Here is a 24262-nt window from a genome sequence, read left to right as displayed (position 1 = left end):
TCTATTGCCAGGACCATACTCTTTCCAAAACAAGTCTTTCCAACTTGGTCATACCCAATGGAACTTCTGTTCCAGTGCCACTACCCCTCAAAGATGCATGATTACCTCCATAGTATGAGGAGTGTTGAAGTAAGATTTTTGCAGAATGTTTATATTCTCTAAGTCATTGTCTCACCAGAAACTCTGTTTGGGTTATGTGTATGCTCAGGCTTAGATCTGCCAATAACCTCATGCAGGTATGGGGGGGCCTCTCCAAATATCTATCTCATTTAACGTATCTAAGGTTTTTAAAAGACATCAAAAAGAAAAGGAGAGAAATTGAGGAAAAATTAGGGGAAAAAAGAGAGCAATTCAAGAAAATCAAGATATGATCACCCAAATGAAAAAAGAGATCCAGAAGCTCACTGAAGAAAAAAATTCATTAAGAACTAGGACTGGACAAGGGAAACTAATGATTTCAAAGGCAACAAAATGAAAAGAATGAAATAATAGAAAAGAATATGAATTTTTAATATTGCAAAAACAACTGATCAAGAAGAAACAATATAAGAATTGTCAGAATTTTGGAAAGTTATGATCAAAAAAAGAGTTTCTACATACTCAAGAAATCATTAAGGAAAATTGCCCAGAAAATCTAGAACCAGAGGATAAAATAGAAATTGGTAGAATTGACTAATCACCACCACAAAGAGACCACAAGATGAAAATGCACAGGAACATCTTTGCTAATTTCCATAGTAACAAGGTTAAGGAGAAAATATTAATAGCAATAAGAAAAAACAATTTAAAAACTATGGAGCTACCATCAGAATAACACAAGACTTAGCAGCTTCATATTAAAAGAATGAATGGCATGTAATACAATATTTTGAAGAGCAAAGAAACAGGGTTTACAACCAAGAATAATATACCCAGCAAAGCTGAGCATAATTACACAAGTGAAGCCGTCCAACAGCTTCACGAAGATTCCTAGTGGGTTGGACACTCAGAAAGGGGAACCAAGGACTGAGTGAAAATGGGTTACGGGTTAAGGATTAATGGAAAGAGAACATAAGGCGAGAATGAAGACACACAGACACAGAAAGTTTTGGCATAAGGTAGACAGACAGCAAGTAAGCTCTGATGGTCAAGAGCTTCATGGTTAGGAGCTCTGATGGTTAAGAGCTCTCTTGCCAACTGATGTCTTGTCACTTTTATTGGGGTTAAAACAGTATAGGGGGAAGGGGAGAGGCTGGTGGCCTGATACATTAACATTATGAGGTAATCATTATAAAATGCAAACTACCAAAACCTGAAACAATAGGTAGAGTTAAGATCGGGATCCAGGGTGGATATGGCCTAAGGCATCTACTGATGTTTGATACCTATGTTAATTGATCATTGAAGGAAAAGTAAGGAGACTGAGATAACTGACTCTCTTCTGGGGTGTGGCCTTAGGGAAGGGCTAGGGATTTGGCAAGGTCAACATTCAATTTGACTCAGGATTGCAGAGATCAATCATTAGCAGTATAAGAGTTAAGTTTTTGAATACTTCTTAAAATAATATCACAATTAATGTATACCTGGATTGCTACAACAAGTGAAAAATGGATACATAATGAACTATTCTTGGGGGAAACTCAGAACTCAGTAGAAAATTTAATCTATAAGAAACATGTAAAGGTAATGATGAAAGACTAATCAGAAGCACTCCAAAAGGTCAAATTGTTTGATTCCTATGGGAAAATGTCATTTAAGTTCCCTGGGATTGGTATCATTGCCTGAGTATCTTGAAGGGGTGTATATGAATAGAAGACTCAAGGTCAAAGTGAATACAATGAAATGAGCTAAAATGGTGGTGGAGTAGACCAGGAGGATATACGAAGGAGGAATGAAATAGAGGAACTGCCATGGAGAAGGGGAGAACTTGTAGTACCAAAAACGGATTCTCATTAGATATGAGACAAAGAGAGAATATACACAATCATAAAGATAAAAATATTAACACAGAGAAACAGGAAGGAAGGGGGATAGGATAAAGGAGGGACTGGGATAGGATGAGGGAGGGACTAAGAGTCACCTTAAGGGACAGAGATATTAAGAGAAGAAAGAATAGATTAAGAAAAAGAAGGGATACCTAGAAGAGAGAACACAACAAGAAATAGGTGGGTAAGGTGAGAATAAGGGAGGGAATCTTAGGATAAGATAAGGGGGGGATTTTTTAAAAACATTTATTAATATTCATTTTTAACATGGTTACATGATTCATGCTCCTACTTTCCCCTTCACCCCCCCCCCCCGCACTCCCCCCACCGATGGCCGATGCACATTTCCACTGGTTTTTATCTTGCGTCATTGATCAAGACCTATTTCCAAATTGTTGATGGTTGCATTGGTGTGGTAGTTTCGAGTCCACACCCGTTCAAGCAGTTGTTTTTCTTATATGTTTCCTCTCCTGCAGTCCTTCCTCTGAATGTGGGTAGCATCTTTACCATAAATCCCTCTGAATTGTCCTGGGTTATTGCTTTCTGCTGGTACAGAGGTCCATTACATTCCATTTTACCACAGTATATCAGTCTCTGTGTACAATGTTCTTCTGGCTCTGCTCCTTTCACTCTGCATCAGTTCCTGGAGGTCTTTCCAGTTCACCTGGAATTCCTCTACTTTATTACTCCTTTTAGCACAATAGTATTCCATTACCAGCATATACCACAGTTTGTTCAGCCATTCCCCAATTGAAGGACATACCCTCCTTTTCCAGTTTTTTGCCACCACAAAAAGCACAGCAATAAATATTTTCGTACAAGTCTGTTTGTTTATGATCTCTTTGGTGTATAAACCCAACAATGGTATGGCTGGATCAAAGGGCAGGCATTCTTTTATAGCCCTTTGAGCATGATTCCAAATTGCCAGCCAGAATGGCTGGATCAGTTCACAGCTCCACCAGCAATGCATTAATGTCCCAATTTTGCCACATCCCCTCCAGCATTCATTACTCTCCCCTTCTTTCATTTTAGCCAATCTGCTAGGTGTGAGGTGATACCTCAGAGTTGTTTTGATTTGCATTTCTCTAATTATTAGAGATTTGGAACACTTTCTCAATCTGGTCATTTCTGTTGTTCAATTTGCTTATCAGTTCATTTGATTTCTGAGCCTCACTTTCCAATTGCAAAATTCTGCCTTTTAAACTGTTATTTTCTTGCCAGATCTCTTCCATCTTTCTCATCATCTCTGATTTGAACTCTTCAACAGCTTGTGTCCAGTTTTCATTATTTTGGGAAGGTTTGGATATGATTACTTGTTTGTTCTCCTCTGCTGTTTGTTCTGTTGTCTGGATTTTCTCTGTGTAAAAGTTGTTGAGTGTTACAGATTTCTTCTTGATGATCTTTCTCTTCTGGGGTTCCCGATTTTGGCTTGCCATTGTTAGCCCTGTGCCTTCTCAGCTTTATCCTCACACTCAGGGTCTGTCTGTGCTCTCTAGGCTCCCGAGGTCTCAGGTCTCATTGTTCTTGGGGTCAAGCCTCCTGGTGGACCCTCTGGTCTGCCTCTCTGCCTGAGGCTCCTTCAGCAGTCTCAGGGCGCTGCTTCCACAGCCCACAGTGCTCCCTTCGGCACAGGGTCCCCACTAGAGGTCCAAGCCTATGCTCAAGATCCTTGTCCGCTCCTGTCAGTGCCTTCACCCGTGCAAGCGCTCAGGGTCTGTATTCAAAGTCTGTGTGCGTTCTTTAGCCTCTTGGGGTCCCAAATCTTGCTACTCTCAGGAACAGGCCCTGGAGCTGCCAATTACTTAATGGGTGCCCCAGACCTGCTTTAACTCTTGTGCACTGGCCTTGGCACTGTATGTTGTGTGGTGGAGTGGGGGAGGGGCTTCCTCCGCTCGCGTTATAGTGAGAGCTGTTTCACCCCTTTATATTGTGGAAATGCCCCGATTCCACGTACCTTCAATGCTGCACCCTGTTGTGGGGTCCCTTTGTTTGTCTGGATTTGTTTTTATGTACCCTTGAGGAGTCCTATATGCTTCGGTTAGGAGAGATCAAGCAGCTGCTCCTTACTCTGCCGCCATCTTAACCCAGAACTCAAGGTGGGGATTTTTATAATCAAACCTAATTCAAGAAATAGAAGGGTATATCAAGGAATAAGGAAGGGAATTTTTGAAAGATAGATACACTAAGAATTTAAAGGTAAGGGGGAAGGGACAATGGAAGCCCCAATAGAAAGGTGGGCCAATTTGGAACTAGGAGGGCAAAGGGAGAAGAGAAGGGAAGATTTCCAAGAATGGATGTGAAAGGAAGTAGACAGAAGAAACTGGACATCTGAGGAGGGATACAGCAAAAAGAAATGAAGAGGATAAACTAAAGAAAAAGAGAATGGAGGGAAATAACTAGTAATTATGATATTGAATGTAAATAGGATAAGTTCACCCATAAAATGAAAATGGGTAGTAGAATGGATCAAAAACCCAAATCCAACAATATGTTTATAGCAAACACACTTAAAAATAAGAGAGACACATAGTATAAAAATAAAAGGCCAAAGCAGTATACCTCAACTGACACAAAGAAAACAGTCATGATATTTGACAAAGTTAAAGCTAAAATAGAGATAATAAAAAAAGGTAAACAGAAAAACTATATATTGTTAAAAGGTATATTATCAATATTAAACCTACATGCACCAAATGTTATGGCATCCAAATGATTTTCAGACAGAAATAGAAAACAAAATAATAATAGTGGGGGAATTTAATAGCCCCTTCTCAAAATGAGATAAAGCTAACAAAAACAAAAAACAAAAAAAACAATGAAAAGTCAAAGAAATGATTAGAATCTTGGATGATTTAAATATGAGAGATATCTGGAGAGAATTGAATGGGGAACAAAAAAGAGTATATACCTTCTCAGTGTTACATGGCACCTTTACATGACTATATATTAAGGCACCAAAACATTATTATTAAATGTAGAAAAACAAACATTAAATGCATCCTTCTCAGACCATAATGCAATAAAAATAGAATATAATAAGGGACCATGGAAACAAAAAGTAAAAACGAATTGGAGACTAACTTAATCTTAAAGAATGAGTGGGTTATTATTTAAACAAATTATTGAAACAATAAAAAATTTAAAGAAAATAATGAGACAACATACAAAAACCTATGGGATACAGTAAAAGCTATTAGAGAAAAATTTATATCTCTAATGTTCATATTAATAAAAATAGAGTAAGAAAGGATCAATGAATTGGGAATGCAACTTTAAAAACTAGAAAAGGAACAAATTAAAAATCTCCAATTAAACACCAAATTAGAAATCCTAAAAATTAAAGGTGAGATCAATAAAAACTGAACTTAAAACCAGTGAATTAATAGATCTAGGAATTGGTTTTATGGGAAAAAAATCAACAAAATTTATAAACCTTTGTTTAAATCTGATTTAAAAAAGAAGCAAACCAAATTCACTAGCATTAAAGATGAAAAGGGTGAATATATCACCAATGAAGATGAAATTAAAGCAATTATTAGTTGTTTTGCTCAGTTATATGAAAATGAATTTAACAGTCAAAGAGAAATAGAAGGAAATAACCTACCTTGACTAATAGAGCAAGAAATAAAATACCTAAATAAACCTATTTTGGAAAAAGAAGCCAAAATGAACTTTTCTAAGAAAAAAAATGTGGAAGGCCGATTGGAGAAATAGGGTCTGGATAGGGCATGTTATCTTGATTCCCTACGTGACCAATCCAGGCTGAGGCAGTCTTGGTGTTTGGTCCTGGTCACCTGAGCCCTGAAAAGCTCTGGTACCAGCAGGTTGGTTAATCCAAAAACAACTTGACCCCTCCAGGAGGCTATTGGAAGTCATTTAGAGAAATAGAGTCTACTAGATATTTTATCTGGATCCCATTACAAACTAGATATTTTATCTGCATCCCCGTAAAACTGTGTGTATGATTTTTTCTGCACTGCATGTCAGGACGCAGACAGAATGGGCCATCTAAAGTAAAAATCTGAGACTCCTCTTTTGACTCATTTTCATATCCCCACCTTTTCTTAATATTATTTTTTTTATTTTTAAACCCTTAACTTCTGTGTATTGACTTATAGGTGGAAGAGTGGTAAGGGTAGGCAATGGGCGTCAAGTGACTTGCCCAGGGTCACACAGCTGGGAAGTGTCTGAGGCCAGATTTGAACCTAGGACCTCCTGTCTCTAGACCTGGCTCTCAATCCACTGAGCTACCCAGCTGCCCCCTCAATAGTGATTTAAAGCATTTTTTTCATATGACTAAGATAGCTTGGATTTCTTCTTCTGAAAACTGCTTGTTCATATCCTTTGACCATCAATTGGGGAATGATTTGTATTCTTATAAATTGGCTCAGATCTCCATATACTTGAGAAATTAGGCCTTTATTAGCCAGGAGTTTACCTTTGTGACATGGAAACTGTTGTTACATATAATTGGGGGGAAATTTTAAAAAGCGTTTACATCAATATTCATTAGGAAAATTGGCCTCTAGTTTTCTTTCTCTGTTTTCATTCTTTCAAATGATTGTTTTGTTTTAAAACCCTTACTTTCTGTCTTAGAATCAGTGCTGTATATTGGTTCCAATGCAGAAAAGTGGTAAGGACTATGCAATAGAAGTTAAGTGACTTGTCCAGGTCTCACCATGTAAATGATCTTTAAAGTTCTTTCCAGTTCTAAAATTCTGCAAATCTGTTCTCTTGTATTACCAGTTTTTTTCTGTTAGTGAAGATAGGAGAGTAACCCTAACCTAATTAGAGTTTATAATGTAATGTAAGGGGTAATTTTTTTAGCCAGGCTGTGCCATTATTTAATTTTTTAAAAATACTTCATTTCCCCCAATTACATGTAAAAACAATTTTAGACAATCATTTAAAAAATTCTGAATTCCAAATTCTTTCTTTCACTCTCCCCACCTTGAGATGGTAACAATAGGATACTGATTTTACATGTGCAATCATGTAAAACTTGGGAGGAAATATGTTTTGGTCGGCATTCAGACTCTTATGAGTTCTTTCTCTGGAGGAAGATGGCATTTTTTTTTTATCATGGGTCTCTTGGATCACCTTGGATAAATGTATTGCTGAAAATAAGTAGGTCATTCATAGTTGTTAATCAAAAAGTATTGCTGTTTACTTGGGACACTAATGCATTGTTGGTGGAATTGTGAACTGATCCAACCATTCTGGAGGGCAATTTGGAACTATACCTAAAGGGCTATAAAACTGCATACCCTTTGATCCAGTAATGCCACTACTGGGTCTACACCCCAAAGAATATTTTTTTAAAGGAAAAAGGACCTATTTGTATGAAAATGTTTATTATAGCTCTTTTTGTGGTAGCAAAGAATTAGAAATTGAGGGGTTGTCCTTTAAACAGGGAATGGCATATGGTTGTAGTGGAATGCTGTTGTGCTATAAGAAATGATAAGCAGGATGATTTTGGGAAAACCTGGAAAGAATTGCATGAACTGATGCAAAATGAAATAAGCAAAACCTGAACATTGTACATAATAAAATCAAAATGTTATTGTCATGTAAAGCACACTTCCATATTGGTCATTGCACATACATAACCAAAATCCCAAAATAAAATTGTAAATACACTGATGTGAAATATGACTTCAACAGTTCTTTCTCTGGAGGTTTCAGGGTTGTCTCACATCATTGCATTGCTGAGAGTAGCCAAGTTTTCACTTATAATCATCATCCAATATAGCTATTATTGTGTACAATGTTCTCCTCATTTTATTTCATTCTGCATCAGTTCCTGCACATCTTTCCATCTTTTTCTGAAATCATCTTGCTTATCATTTCTTATAGCACATTATTCAACGTGGAAATGCTAGCTATAGCAATAAGAGAAGGGGAAAAATTGAAGGAATTAGCCTAGGCAATGAAGAAACAAAACTATTACTCTTTGCAAATGATATATATGATGGCATACTGAGAGAATCCTAGAGAATCAACCAAAAAAATTAGTTGAAATAATTAACACTTTAATAAAGGTGTAGGGTATAAGATAAACCCATAGAAACATCAAGTACTAAGAAAGCCCAGCAGCAAGAGATATAGAAAAAGAAATTCCATTTAAAGCAGCTCTAGAGGGAGGAGAAACAGAGAAGAAAAACAACTGCTTGAACACATGGGCTGTTGGGGATATTATTGGGAATGTAGATACTTAATGATAACTCTAGTCCAACTATCAATAATTTGGAATTAGGTCTTGATCAATGATACGTGTAAAACCCAGTGGAATTGTGTGTCGGCTAAGGGGGTCTAGGGGGGATTGGGGGAGAGGGAAAGAACATGAAATATGTAACTAGGAGAAAATATTCAAAATAAAAAATAATTTCAATAAAATAAAATAAAAATATGTGAAAAAAAATAAAGCAGCTCTAGAAAATATAAAATGCTTAGGAATCTACTTGCCAAGAGAAACTTGGGAACTATATGAACACAATTACAAACAACTTTTCACACAAATAAGTCAGACCTAAACAACTAGGAAAATACTAATTACTCATAGGTAGTCCAAGCCAGTATAATAAAAATGACAATCCTACCTAATTAATCTACCTATTCAATGCCATACCAATCAAACTACTCAAAAATTATTTTGTAGAGTTAGAAAAAATAAAATTCATCTGGAAGAAAAAAGATGTCATGTCCCAAATATATACAGAACTGAGCCAGATTTATACAAATATAAGTTATTCTCCATTTGAGAAATGGTTGAAGGATATGAACAGGCAGTTTTCAGATGAGGAAATCAAAAGCTATCAATAAACATATGAAAAAAATGTTCTAAATTGGAGAAATGCAAATTTAAACAACCCCAAAGTACCACCTCACCCCATCAGGTTGGCCAGTGTGACAAAAGTGGGAAATGATAAGTGTTGAAGGGGATGCCAGAAAATTAGGACACTGATGCACTGCTGGTGATGTTGTGATTTGATCCAGTCATTCTGGAGAGCCATTTGGAACTATGCTCAAAGGGTTCTAAAATGATACTCTTTCATCCAGCAATACCTCTACTTACAACTACACTTCTAAGGATAATGGACATCCTTGCTTCATTCCCTGACCTTATTTGGCAAGCTTCCAGCTTGTCCTCATTACAGATGATGCTTGCTGATGGTTTTAGATAGGTACTACTTATCATTTTAAGGAAAACTCCATTTAATTCTATTCTCTTTAGTGTTTTTTTAATAGAAATGGATGTTATATTTTGTCAAAAGCCTTTTCTACATCTATTGAGATAATCATATGATTTCTATTGGTTTTGTCATTGATGTAGTTGATATGCTGATAGCTTTCCTAATGTTGAACTAGCCATATATAAATCTCACCTGGTCATAGTGTATGATCTTTATGACATATTATTGCTGTAATCTCCCTGTTAGGTTTTTATTTTAAAATTTTGCATTCATGTTCATTAGGGAAATTGACCTCTGGTTTTCTCTATTTTTGCTCTTTCTGCAAATGATCTTTAACGTTCCTTTTAGCTCCCAAATTCTTCAATTCTACTATCTGTTACCTTGTATTACCATTCTTTCTGTTAGTGCAGGTGGGAGAGTAACCTTAGTCCAATTAGATTTTGTAATGTAATGTAATAGTTTATTCAATTGGCTTTACATCTCTGGTTTATCCTTCAAGAAAAGAGAAAAGGTCAATGTAAATTTAAAAAGTAAATTAACTGCTGTCCATTCCACTCCAGATTCTGGCTTCTAGCTTGGGTCTGAACAAAAGAGTCAGTAATCAATCAATAAGCATTTACAGTTCTAGGTGCTGGATATACAGAGAAAAAAGTAAAACCATTGTTGTCTTCAAGAAGCTTACAATCTAATGAAGTGAAGGAGAGATAACGTACAAGTACATTATATAAAAAGAGATTTAAAAAATAGGTAGAAGATTTCTTTGGGGGCAGGGAAGAATAGGCACTGGCAGCTGAGGTGAATGGGACGAAAGCCTTCCTGTAGGAGGTAGTGCCTGCACTGAACCTCGAGGAAAAGGGGGCACCTAAGAGGTAATGCATTCCAAGCATGGGAGATGCCCAGCTGGAAGGCACAGAGCTGATGGAGATGAGTGGAGTTTTGTGTATGAGTTACTGCCTTTGGAAGGTAAACCTGAACAGCAAGTAGTATGAAGTAGAAGGTGGGGAGAGGGCAGATCAACTCCTGCCATGAGACTTTATTAATTGTTAGACCCTGGTCCACTTCACTTCTTTAGTCTCACTTTGCTCATTATAAAACATGAATAATAATAGCATCAACCTCCTCCTCCACCCCAGTTTTGGTGAGGACCAAATGAAATAACGTGGAAAGCATTTTATAAACTTCTAAGAGCTATTGAAATGATTACTGGCTATTATAGAGCAGGTAGAATGTGCTGGGAGGGTAAAGGAGAATAAAGTGTTCTAGAAACCACCTTCCCCTCTAGGGGGATCATATGTAAGCTTCATAGTGGGGGTGGAACATGAACTGAGCTTTGGATTTCAGTCATTATACTTTATTTATTTACCAAATCTCTCTCTCTTTTTTTTTTTTTATGTCTTATATTTGCATTTCTAAATAGGCAGAAGTTTTGCAAGGAAATTTCGATAAAAAAATGCATATCCTGGATATGGGTGATACCCTGTACTTGTATGGTGTGATGGTACCCCAACCAACCCAATCTCCGATCCCAATAGTAAGTATATTATATTCTTTGTGGAATGACTGTTTCTGATATGAGCACTTCAGCTCCTCAGTGGATTAGGCTGCTACTTCTTTCTAGCAGCATTTGAACTCTTGGGCATTTTCCTGAGAGTCCAAGCCTCTTTATTAGTTTCTTCAAGTCTTGAAGATTGTTACTGCCTCGTCAGAGGGAGATACTCTGCCCTGTTGCCCCAAGATGATCAGACCTATTTAAAATGGCGTTGTTCAGGATGGTTGTGGGAAGCCCCCCAAAGACCACAAACATCAATTACTCTTCCAAATTCCATCTCACTTTTATTACATCAGCCAAGCTCCTGCCCTCTTGGTTTTCTCAATCATTACTCTTTCCTTTTCCCCCCATCCCTATTCCTTTTCTGGCCTGCTCTTGGCAAAGCTCCCATCTGCCTTCAAGCAGCCTCAGCCTCCATGCCTCAAGCCTTATTCCCAGATAGCCATTCCCAATATTTGTTGAACAGACCTGATCCACCGCCAGCCTGGCAGGAAAAAGAACCTGAATCACCGCCAGTGGCAGACCTCAGGACAGAAACAGAAAGCCCCCAAAACAGCATCGGGACTTTCCGTTCCTCAGCCTGGCCAACCTGAGACAAATGCATAACCTGACCACATCCTGCATGGATGAAGAGCTGGACTTTCCATTCCTGAAAAACACACCCTCCCCCAGAAAACAACCAATGAAATCTAAAAAGAAAAAAAAAATCTTCCACCCCTTTTACAAAGAAAACAACAAGAATGATCAATCTGGAGACCCCGATTAGGCAATAATAAACAAACAGACCCCAGCTAGACAGCAAGAAACAAACCCAAACTAGGCAACAGAAAGCCCACAAAACGGTTGCCAACAACATCCTGCAACTTGGAGACTGGGACTCCCTGCCTCTCTGGGGTATCCGAGGAACTTAATCCAAGTAGCTCACCTTCTCCAGAGACAACCAATGGAGGCGACCCAAGTTGTATCACCCCCAAAGCCCCCTGTTACTATAACTATCATGATTCCCCACTTGGATGGGACCCCACAGCCGCCTCTACTGGAACTGGACTCCATTTTGCCACTTCTTTCCTCTAATAAATCTTTGCTATGTTACCTTGCTTTGGTCCCATCATTTCTTGGGTCATCAGTAGGTAATCTGCACATGCCTGAGGAAAACATACCGTGCCCTCAGAGTTCCCAGGGGTCTCAAATACTTGGAGGTTTTGCCTAATTCATCTCCAGTGGGATGTATAAATAGCTCTAGGGACCTGACTGTAAATAGGAGAGATGAGATGAAGAAGGCTATGCACCAACCCAGGAACAACCTGCTTATACTCTGATGAATGAGGATAACTCCTTACCCTAAGTGATATTCTTTATACCCATTTGTTTTACACATAATTTTTTTTTCTTTTCCAAAGATAACCGTCAGTAATCCCCATTCTCTTGGAATCAAACTAAAAATGTATGAAGATGGCTATACCTATGATGGAAACATACAATTTAAAATAGTAAGCTAAATTCCCACAATGGTATTTTATTTTATTTCATTTCATTTTATTTTATTGTATTGTATCTTATTTTATTTTATTTTTTAAAAACCCTTACCTTCCATCTTAGAATCAATACTACATATTGATTCTAAGGCAGAAGAGGAGCAATGGCTAGGCAATGGAGGTTAAGCAACTTGACCAGGATCACCCAGCTAGGAAGTGTCTGAGGCCAGATTTGAACCTAGGACCTCCCATCTCTAGGCCTGGCTCTCAATCCACTGCGCTACCCAGCTGCCCCAACATTGGTATTTTAAACCCAGCTAAAATTAGAAGACAGGAGTCTGGGCCTGGAGTCAGGAAGACCTGAGTTCAAATCCAGCCTCAAACACTTATTAACTGGGAGACCCTGGGCCAATCACTTAACCCTGTTTGTCTTGGTTTCCTCATCTTAAAAAGAGCTGGAGAAGGAAATGGCAAACCAATCCAGTTGTTTTGCCAAGAAAACCCTAAATGGGGTCATGAAGAGTCAAACATGACTGGAAATGACTGAACAACAACAACTAATTAGAAATCACCATATTAACCATAACCAATTATGGTTAATAGAATTCTTTCTCTAGGATTCAGAATTTTTCTCAACAGATACTCTTTCCACTGACATGCATTAGAAACCCTTCCGTGTGTTTAGGTGATCTTTATATATTGTTGTGGCCTTGCTAGCTGATCTTTCTACATTTAGTCATGCTTATTCCAAGCTAATGGACACATGCCTATCTTCACTACAGTTGGGGAGGTCCTTCCAAGGCAAAGTGCAGTCTTTGAGAACCAAATGACAAGACATCAGAGTATGACTTTAGTACTAATGCTATTAGTAATAACAATAATTATAGATAACATTTATATAGTGTGCTGAGATTTGCAAAGTGCTTTACAAATATCTCATCTTATCCTCAAAACACAATTGGGAGGAAAATGCTATTATTCTCATCCCTTTTATAAAACTAAAGAGACTATATCTCATAGGGCAGAGGGAAAGCACAGCCTATACAAAGGCCCAGAGGTGGGAGATTGAATGACTTGTATGGAAAGGACCTACTAGGCCAGGTTGACTGAAACAGAGATTGTATGTTAGGAAACAACAGGAAACAAGACCAGAAAGGTATTTGGTAGATACATTGCAGAAGGCTTTAAGTACCAAATTGAGAATTTTGCATTGCATTTTTAAGGCAATAGGAAGCCACAAAAAATAGGGAAGTCATTGCCAAGTTGCCAAGCATTTATTAAGCTCCTACTATATGCCAGGTGCCAACCTAAACCTAGACACTAAAGATAAAGTTTTTGTCCTTCTTATAGAAATAAGGAATGGTTCCCTCTATACTCTATATCAGTGATGGACAAACTTTTTAAAGAGGGGGCCAAAGGAAAGGAAATGCTCATCTGTCAGACTGTTTCTAAGGCAACTCTTTCAAAGTTTCATTTTATTGTATCCTACTCATTGTATTCATCAGATTAGGAATAATGTCATGCAGCCAGATAGAACATTTCAGGGGGCCACATCTGGCCTGCGGGCTGTAGTTTGCCCAACATTGCTCTATACTATATAACTCTATGTCTGTAACTAAATACTATACAGCTCCATGACCAGTAGACATCCTAAACAACTATGTCCAAAACCAGAACTCATTATCTTTCCTCCTCCCTTCACTATTGCTGTAGAGGTCAGCCCCATCCTTAGTTTAGGAACCATGATGGAATCCTCACTATTTCTCATCTCCCAATCCTTGTAATCTGAGTTGTCAAGACAGCTTGTCGAATTTGGTTTTCCCCATGTCTTAAATAATCCCCCTTCCTTCTCTCCTCTGACACTATTATTTCTCTATGTGTAGGACCTCATCACCTCATTACTGGACTACTGCAATATTAGCTCAAATCTTTCCCCACTCTAATCGATCCTACAGCCACTTGAATGATTTTCCTAAAATACAAGTCCAACCAAATCACCCTCACCCCAATCCATAAACTCCAGTGGCTCTCTTGCCTCCAGGATCCAATACAAAATTATCTGTTGGACATTCAAAGGCTTTTCATAACCTAGTCCCTGCTACCTTTCCAGTCTTCTTACAAGTCTTTTCCATACATATATGTGTCCTCTTTAATCCAGTGATGCTGGCCTCCAGGCTGTTCTATGAGCAAGATACTCTATCTCTTGGCATTTTCTCTGGCTATCTCGCCCATCCTTACAATGCTCTCCCTCCTCTATTCTCGCTACTGGCCTCCTTGGCTTCCTTTAAGTCCCAGCTAAAACTTCACCTTCTATAGAAACCTTTTCCTAAGCCCCTCTTAGTCCCAGTGCTTTCCCTTTGTTAATGAATTACTTCCTATTTATCTTGTGTGAAGCATATTTTGTATATATTTGTTTGCATATTGTTTTCCTCATTAAGCTGTAAGCTTTTTGAGGGTAGGAACTATTTTTATGGTCTCTTTTTATGTTCCTAGCATTTATCACAATGCCTAGCTTATTTGTTATTGTTTGGTCATTTTCAGTTGTGCCCAACTCTGCACACAATAGGCACCTAATTAATGTTTATTAAGTGATTGTCTGTTACTCTATTCTATATAGTATCTAAAGGGTCTGTAAAACTTTCTAATCAGAGTTCTCTGTCTCTCTGGATTTCACAGAACATTACCCTGATGCAGCAGTACCTCTCAGGCAAGGCTCATGACAGCTTCATTTCCAAGTATGTCCTTTTTTCAGTCCTCTTGTATTTGTAGACTTGAGGTCAGGCCTGTGATGTCATTGGTTAAGGGAGTTATGGATGAAGAAACTCCCTTGATCAGAGTGGCCCCTGCTTGGTACCTGAGAGTCTTGGAGAGTTTCCTAAAGGGCCAAAAGGCCACAATCAAACAACCAATATTTGTTAGAGGAGGGGCTTGACCTAGGTTCCTGCCACTAAGTAGAACTCTACTCAGTTAAGCAACTCCTCATTATCCTCCTCATCTCCTCCCACCAAAATAGTTGTGAACGAGGACTTGAGTTCTTCTTTTGAAAGTATTTGAATAGGACAAATGTCATACCATGGTTTATCACTTACATAGTCACATGAAGGATAATTACAGACCCCTATCACAGGGATTGACCTCTCATTATGGGCCAATACATTACTAGAATCGATAAAGGACTCCTTTCAGAATCCCCACACAAACTGAGAAAGAGAGACATGAATGAAGCTTCTTCACCTTTGAGTAGGAGGGGCTGACCACCCTGCTTCCCCACCACAGCATCCCACCCTAAGGTGGGGAAATCTACACCCTCCTAAGGCACTCCTTTCCACTTTGGAAAACAACATCAAGCCAAAATTTTCTTCTCTGAAACTTTCGCCCATTGTGCCTAGACCTTGAAATAAAGCAAAACTAATCTTGGGAGCCAAAATGGCAGCTTAGTAGCAGTAATAACCTGAAACCACTCTGAATATCCTTCCAAACCAGTATTTAAAAGGTGCCTCAAAAGGAGAGAAATTGAACAGGACGAATGAGGGGGCTCTCCCACTGAACACAATATGAAAGGTAGAAAGAGAGAGTGGATTTCCACAATATAAGGGGGGATTGTAAACAAAACTACAAACAGAAAATGGCAGGCCAACCACCCCTCACCTACAATGCCAAACTCAGAACCAGAGTGTAGGCAATTTCAGGATACCGGATCATAGGCTACACCAACAAAAGAGCACCTCAGACCCACCCCTCAAATGGTGATGGCCAGGACAGTGAGGTCCAGAGGTCCATGGCACTGGATGCTCTCAAGCCTCTGCTGCAGCAGTGAAGATAGCCCCAGGGCAAAACCTGTGAACCAGAAGCTGAGATAGAAATGGCCAGCAAAATGCAGATTTCCTAGATCACTGGTGGGGAAAAGAGCAAACAACAGCAAAATAAACTCTTGAACCTCAAAAATTTCTATGGGGAAAAAGAGCAAAGAACAGAGGCAATAGGAGATGGTAGAATCTAAGCAAACACATGCAAAATCTCCAAAAAAAAAAAGGGGGGGGGGGAATTGTCACAAACTTTGGAAGAATTAAAAGAATTCAAAAAGCAAATAAGACAGATTGAAGAAAAATGGGAAAAAGAAGTGAAAGTAATGCAAAAAGAAAATAGCTTAAAAAGCAAAAGTGGTTAAATGGAAAAAGCAGCAAAATAGCCAATGAAGAAATAAGTGGCTACAAAATCAGAATTGACCTACTAGAAAAAGAGACCCAAAAAAAAATCAAATGAAGAAAGGAGTGCCATGAAAAGTAGAATGGACTAAATGGAAAAGTAAGATCAAAAGGTCATGGAAGAAAGTCAGTCTTTACAAATTAGAATTGGGCAAATAGAAGCTAATGATTTCACAAGACATCAAGAAATAATAAAACAAAAGAATGAAAAAATAGAAGAAAATATGAAATATCTCATTGAAAAAACAACTGACCTGGAAAATGGATCCAGGAGAGACAACTTGAGAATTATTGGACTGAAAGCCATGACCAAAAAAAAAAGTCTAGACATCATATTTCAAGGAATTATCCAAGAAAACTTCCCTGATGCTCTTTAATAAGAGGGCAAAATAGACATTGAAAGAATCCATAGATCACTTCCTGTAATAAATCTCCAAATGACAACTCCCAGGAATGTTATAGCCAAATTCAAGAATTCCCAGGTCAAGGAGAAAATAGTACAAGGGACCAGAAAGAAACAATTCAGATACCTGGAGCCACAATCAGGAATGCACAGGATCTGGCAGCTTCCACATTGAAGGACTGTAAGACTTAGAATATGATATTCTAGAAAGCAAGAGAACTGGGTCTACAACCAAGAATCCCCTACCCATCAAAATAGACTATATATTATCAGGGAAAAGTATGGGCATTTAATAAAATAGAAAATTTCTAAGCATTCCTAAAGAAAAGACTAGAATGAAACAGAAAATTTGATGTCCAACTACACAATTCAAGAGAACTATAAAAAGGCAAATGAGAGAGAAATTTTAAGGCCTTCAACAAGGTCAAATTATTTATATTCTTATATGGAAAGATGATATCTGTAATTCTTAAAAATTGTTATCATCATCATAGTAGTTAAAAGAAATATACATAGACAGAGGGTCTGGTATTAAGGCAGTGGTTCCCAAACTTTTTTGGCCTACTGCCCCCTTTCCAGAAAAAATATTACTTAGCCCCCTGGAAATTAATTTTTTTTTAAATTTTAATAGCAATTAATAGGAAAGATAAATGCACCTGTGGCCATCACAGCACCCCTGGATCACTGCAGCACCCACCAGGGGGCAGTAGTGCCCACTTTGGGAATCACTGTATTAAGGTGTTTAGGATGATATGTAAAAAAAAATGCTAGAATCAAAACATCTTTTAGAGGGCAGCCCTACACATATCTGTACATGTCATGTGTCATGACCAGCCTATACCAGGTCTTCTCCCCATCTGAATGTTCCTATTATTCTTTCTAAGTTTTAATTCATTTGTCTTTTATTTTCAATAATATTTCTGAATTTAATTCCTCCCATCTTCCCTTCCTCCACCCATTGAGAAAGCAAGAAAAACAAAACCTGTTACAAATATGAAATCAAGTAAAACAAATTCCCCCATTATTCATGTCCAACATACATACATGCACATACATATGTATATTTGAATAGGATGTCTACCCTAAGCATGTGAAGACATTGCCCCAAAGGAATAGGCAGATGAGAACAGTTTTTTCCAGCAGCCCACAACTTTCAAAAAAGCAAAAACAGAGATAAGACAGACAGACAGGGTGCATAAATTACACAAAGGCTAAAACCATCTTGGGAGAAACAAGATATTTCTATGATCTCCTTTCATAAGGTGCTACAGAATATAGAATATTTGGGTCCTAATCTAGTTGTGTGTCTCTAACCAAGTGCCTTCTACTCTCTGGGCTTTAATTTCCTTCTCTGTAAAACACGAGGATGCACTCTGATGCCAAATTTTCATAGCTAATATTCAGTATGGTTTCCCTTTCCATGATGCTGATCCCTAACCCCCTCCCTTTTTTGAATGTCCTGGCTTATCAATGTCCTTTCTAAAATGTGGTTCAGCAAAGTGAATGAAGCGTGGTCTCTGGTCTCATTCACTCTGGAAGCTAAAGTTCTCTTTCCCATTGCAGCATAAAGGTACCCAGTTTATCCACCATCACTCTGGATTTAATTGACAGAGGACTGTCCTGTATTGACTTACAACCTCCGGTATGTAGGAAACTTTCATTCCCCTTCATTGTACTTCCTTCATTTGCATCAAGGAATCAATACAGAAGATCTAGACACATGGATATTTTCTCTGGGAAAACTAGTGCATCAGGAAAGCTCCAGTAGTAGGGAGCAGGGCTTTGCTGAAGTTGGGGAGGCAGAGGTACCTGCCTGATCCATGGCTAGTCCATCTATGCTAGTCTGAAAAGATATCTATATATCTATATCTATATCTATATCTATATCTATATATATATATATATGCATATATGTACATACATGGCTAAATAGACAAATAAGCTGATAGATAATAAGGCATTTGAAGCCTTTATTATGTCAGGCACTGTGCCAAGATCTGACATTACAACTATAAGCAAAAAAATAGTTCCTGCCCTCAAGGAGTTTACATTCTAATGGGGGAAGACAACACATTCAAAGGGAACTAGAAAAGAGTAGAGAAAGTACCCTTATATTTGGGAAGTCATGAACGGAAACGAACATGGCTAGAATGGGTATTTCCCCAAATGGAATTTGGGGAAGGAACTTAAACAATTGGAGGAGGAAACCATAGGGATATATCTGTCCTATTCTGATGCTGAACTCTGTTCCCTTTGGTAAAAGGTAAGGGAAAAGCTGTTTTCTACCGCCCATGTTGTGGGAGAGCTTGAGATTAAAACCCCCGACTGGGAAAGGATGCCCCCTCAAGAATGATAGGCTTCAATGGTTTTCTTAAAAATAGAGAAATTTATTAAGTTGAATGCAAGTTGAATGACTGGGAGGCAGGTACAGGTGAAATGCTGTCTCCCAGAAGAGATGGGGTTTGGGATTCTTATACCCTTTTGACAACAGGGGCTATGTGACCAGAGATGGATTGATGGGGTGGTGAGCTACTATGTGACTAGGGATGGGGTGGTGGGGCACTTCAAAGACAAAAGGGGATGAACTGGGCAGTTCAGGGTATGATTAGATATCTGAGATACAAATGGATGCTTATCAGAAGCAAAGTGGGAGGTGCCTATCTGTGTTTATCAAAAAGCTAGGGGAGACCATCAATAGGAGCATCTCTCTCAGCACAAAGTCACCTTCCTTCAGCCTGCCCTGAGGGAATGTAAGAAAAGGAATTCTTTGCATATCTCTTGACCGGGGATACCTCTGGGATTTGGGGATATCCGGAGGAAAACCTGAATCCCATGCCACCCAGAGGATAATGGACAGGGGACAGAAGCAGCCCCCTCAGCAGGGTAGGAAAAATGAGAAGAGTTTTCCTCTTTCCATTGGAATGAGGGAAGAAAGCAAGGTCCTCTAGTGGTTTTCCTTCTTTGAGTTTTTTGCCTCAGACTGCTGCCCCCACAGGGGAGAGTCATGAGTGTTCCTTACCCCTGCCTGAACCAGTTTAAATATCTATGAAGTTAACAAAGTTGGTCATGGCAAAAGTTTAGAAACAGTTTGATTAGATTCACCAGACAGTTAATGTGTGCCTATTATAGAGTGACTGGTGCAAAAGCAAAAGCTATCAATATTATAATTAATAATAATAATAAGATAGCATTTGAAGGTTTGCAGAATGCTTTACCAGTGTTATCTTATTTGAACCTTACAACTTATGTAGTAGGTGTTGCTATTATCATATCCATTTTTCAAATAAGGAAACTGAAGCTGAGAGGAGGTGAAATGACTTGACCAGGGTCACACAGGTAGTATCTGAGGCAGAATTTAAACTCAAGTCTTCCTGATTCAAAGTCAAACATTTAGTGGCTCTGAAATAAAGAGATAGAGCTCCTCTCCACTCTCTGACCAGTTATCATACTAATATGCACTGCAAATTAATTAGTGTGTAGTTGAAACTTTCAGGTTCTGAATTCACGCATTATATAATTGTATATTATTGTCCATGCCCCAGAACAGGTAGTGTGGTAAATATGATCTATTGTTGTTGTTTTTATCATATAATTTCCCCCTCTTTTTAAGGGGTTCAGATAGTCATGATATAAAGACAAATTGCTATTCAACTATTGTTCAGCATTTTTCCGTCATGTCAGATTCTTTGTGACTCCATTTGGGGGTTTTCTTGGCAAAGATACCGAAGCGGTTTGCCATTTCCTTTTCTAGCTCATTTTACAGTTGAGGAAACTGAGGCATACAGGGTTAAGTGACTTGTCCAGGGTCTCACAGCTAGTAAATGTAATTTAGGAAAAGGAATCTTCCTGACTCTAGGCCCTGGTGCTCTCTTACCTGCATTACTGAGCTGCTCCCTCTTCTGCTATTTCTGATGTTCTAAGGATTCTAGCATAGGTGGATAAAATGGCTAGTCTTTGTCATTGAACATTATTATTCTTATAATGGGATTAAAATCAATATTGAGATGAAATCTCATTCTTTGCAGACTCACTGGAAGCATCTCTGGCCAAGTCTGCTAGTAAAAAAGACAAAGAGATGACCTAGACCTACCTAGACTGTTCCCATGTGGCTCAAATTTTCTGATAGCTTTCTTTATTTTGAAAGTGTTTCACTCCACGTGGGGTGGCCAGATCGAGTGCCCAGGATGGTTCTTAAATCTTGTGGACTAACATCCATAAATTATGGATTTATAAATATCCATATGGATGAATAGTAACATGTTAATATGTTATAACTGTGTACTTGTGGACAACAATTCTATCTGTAATAATGCCCCAGTTCCAGGACAGTTTATCTCCCAAATTCTCAAGAATATTTTAATGTTTATATTTGCAGTTTGGAGGATTGTCATTTATTCATTTGGAAAGGCTAATGAGCCTCTGATGTATGATAACCATCACATCTTTCTAAATATCATTAGATACTTTGTAGTCATATATGGTATAGTTTCTACCCCTTCACTGCATTTATGCATTGAGTCATAAATCTGGATTTATTTGGGCATCTAGGTTGTAGGGCCTGGAGTCAGGAAGACTCCTCTTCCTGAGTTCAAATTCAGCCTCAGACACTTTACTAGCTGTGTGACCCTGGGCAAGTCACTTAACCCTGTTTGCCTTAGTTTTCTCTTCTGTAAAATGAGCTGGAGAAGGAAATAGCAAACCACCCCAGTATCTTCGAGAAGAAAACCTCAAATACAGTCACAAAGAGTCAGATGTGATTGAAAAATGACTCAACAATAACAACACCATAAATTTGGACCCCTTAAGGATAACTCTGGTCATTTCTGATGACAACGGCATGATCTTGAAATGCTCTCTTTAACTTCTCCATTTTTAAGATCTTAGATCTAGACCTGCCTGAAGAACATCTCAGAGAGGTCATATAGTCCAGTTCCCTCATTTTACAGATGAGGAAACTTAGCCTTACAGAAGTTGAGACTTGCTCAAAACCACTCAAATAACAGAAAGGAGGACTTTTTGTGTGTTTTAAAAATATTTCCATAAGTTTTATACCTGTATATTATATCTTCTGAGAACATCAGGCTTCTTCTTCTTTTTTTTTTTTTCAGTAAGAAAGGAATCTTTATCATTTTTATTATCATCCTCCTCATAATTTACTCTTAATTAAGGCTAATGATTTTTATCAGTGTAGCTGTACCCTTGATCTGGATTCAACTTAAAAATCTTAAAAGAGGTAGCTGGTCATTTCTCAATCACATCTGACTCTTTGTAACCGTATCTGAGGTTTTCTTCGCAAAGATACTGGAGTGGTTTGCTATTTCCTTCTCCAGCTCATTTTACAGAAGAAGTGAGACTTAGAATCAATTCTTCCCAATTCCAAGGCTGTTTTTCTGTCCTCTTGCATCACTTTGCCTCCAGTTAGAATAATTATAGAGTAGTCTATATATGCATACACACATACCTACATATATATGTATATATAAAACAATGGCAATACTCTTTGACAAGGAATGTACAGAATTGCCTTTTGGAACCCTGTCCTTAGCCATTTCAGAACCATCCCTTTAGGTGGGAGAAGCCAGAATTTGGCATTCTTTGATCTTTGTGATTTTTCAAAAGGGGCGGCTGGGGAGAGTTCCATCTAACAGCCTATTGATAGCTTTGTCTTTCTTTGTCTACAGACGGGTCTCATTTCCATCGGTTGTAATTGGGCTAAAAGGATCATCGTCCGCAAGTAGGTTTTTGTTGTTGCGTGTCAGATTATTCCTCCATTAACTAACCATTGGCAGTAATAGAATCTAAGCTTTGAACAACGCTGCCAGGGGGGCAGCTAGGTGTCTCAGTGGATAGAGAAGCCAGTCTAGAGAGGGGAAGCCCTAGGATCTAGCCCTTCCTGCTCTTCTGCTTTGGAACTGATCCTCCGTATCCATTCTAAGACAGGAGAAGGTCAGGAGAAAGGAAGGGGAGGAAGGGAGAAAGCATTCCCATTCCTATGAAAGGATATCTTCTTGACTCAGCTTGCCATTTTAATTAGTCAAGTTCTTTTTGGACTGACACTCTCTCCCTTCTAGGTCTCAGTCAAGTTGATAAGAATGCTTGGAAGGGCTTTATCTAAGACACTGACACAAATGTTAAACACTGAATAGCCCAGAGTGAAACGCAGCATTTGAACCATCCTTTGAAGATCTCCTGGAACACTTAGTGATTAGCCTTTGGGTCCTACGTCTAGCGTTGGGCCAGTTCCAAATGCATCTAACTGCACTCATCTAGCCTACATCTTTCCATATTTTCAACAAGAATGGCACGGAAGATTCTTTTTTCAAATACTTCACTAAAATTTAGATGAAGTATATCAACAGCATTCCTTTGTCCAAAGAAGAAATAAATGCCGGGGCGACTCACATTCCCACAGCTCGCTGCCTCCATCACTACTGCTGGCAGCTCTCTCTGCAGAGGCATCAGAGTCCACGGCGTGTCTACAGGGGTCTTGGAGCTGTCTGGTGACACTCACTCTCTCTGCAGGGCTCTTCTCTGGTCCCCTATTGCTCTCTGCTGCCATCTCCTGGTTCTCTATGGGATGGCAACTACTGACGGGGAATCTTCCCTGCAGACTTTAGTCCTTGATTTCCTTTTCGTTCATTCATTCATTAACATGAAGCTATTTCAGCTCTTTTTGTGAGTTTAGGTCCACGAGCATCCCCAGGGAGCCGGAAGAAGCTGTCTGAATCAGAGGAGCATACATTTAGAGCTGGAAGGGCCAGCTGGTTCAGTCCCCTCATTTACAGCTGAGGAAACAAACCCTGAGACTTGTGCCCTGGCCCCCAAATACTAAATACCTGAGGCATGATTGGAACTCTGGTCTTCCTGACTAACACCAGCGCCCTATCTACAATACTTTTTAAAAAACTTACTTTACTTACTTTATTATTACTTTAATTACTTTTTTTCTGCCTCTGACTCATGCTTCTTGAATTCTGTGTCTTCTTTAAATAAAAGTAAAAAACTTTATAGTGAGAGGCACAGAAGAAAGAGCCAAAGGCTCCTCTGAGGAGGCCTCCTTCCCTCCTATATGGCCTTCATGGTACTTTACCTCCCTAGGCCTAAATTTCTCTCATTTGTAAATGAGACAGAATAGATGGCCTCTTGGGGCCACTTCCTGCTGGCAGCCTCTAGGAACTCCCTAATATCTTTTACTTCCCACCATGCCAGTAATAGTCCATATAAGTCACCTGGGAACTTCACTTAGTGAAACTCAGAATGACTGAATAGGTAACTGGTAACACCTCTTCTATTTCCTGCCCTCCTTACATGATGTAGAATTTTGCCAGGAATAAAAGTCACATTCTGTGGGGTACATTCTCTCTTCCTTCCTCTCTCCCCACCCCACCTCTCTCTGTGTCTCTGTCTATCTCTCTCTGTCTCTCTGTCTGTCTCGTCTCCCTCTCCCCGCTCTTTCTCGCTCCCTTCCCCCCC

General features: G+C 38.8%; 1 protein-coding gene across 1 annotated transcript in view; it reads left to right on the top strand.

Moving 5' to 3' along the window:
* The window catches only part of CATSPERD (cation channel sperm associated auxiliary subunit delta), a 101132-nt gene that overhangs the window by 64993 nt on the left and 11877 nt on the right, over positions 1-24262 (top strand). Inside the window, exons 11-15 of the mRNA XM_044685254.1 lie at positions 10575-10688; positions 12107-12196; positions 14858-14916; positions 18353-18431; positions 22471-22523. Of these exons, the coding sequence (XP_044541189.1) occupies positions 10575-10688; positions 12107-12196; positions 14858-14916; positions 18353-18431; positions 22471-22523 (395 nt within the window). The remainder of the gene's footprint in view (positions 1-10574; positions 10689-12106; positions 12197-14857; positions 14917-18352; positions 18432-22470; positions 22524-24262) is intronic.

The sequence above is a fragment of the Gracilinanus agilis genome, chromosome 1 (assembly GCF_016433145.1).
Source record: "Gracilinanus agilis isolate LMUSP501 chromosome 1, AgileGrace, whole genome shotgun sequence".
In the NCBI taxonomy this organism is placed as follows: domain Eukaryota; kingdom Metazoa; phylum Chordata; class Mammalia; order Didelphimorphia; family Didelphidae; genus Gracilinanus; species Gracilinanus agilis.
Note: the sequence above shows the minus strand (reverse complement) of the source record. Positions and strands in the feature narration are given on the sequence as shown.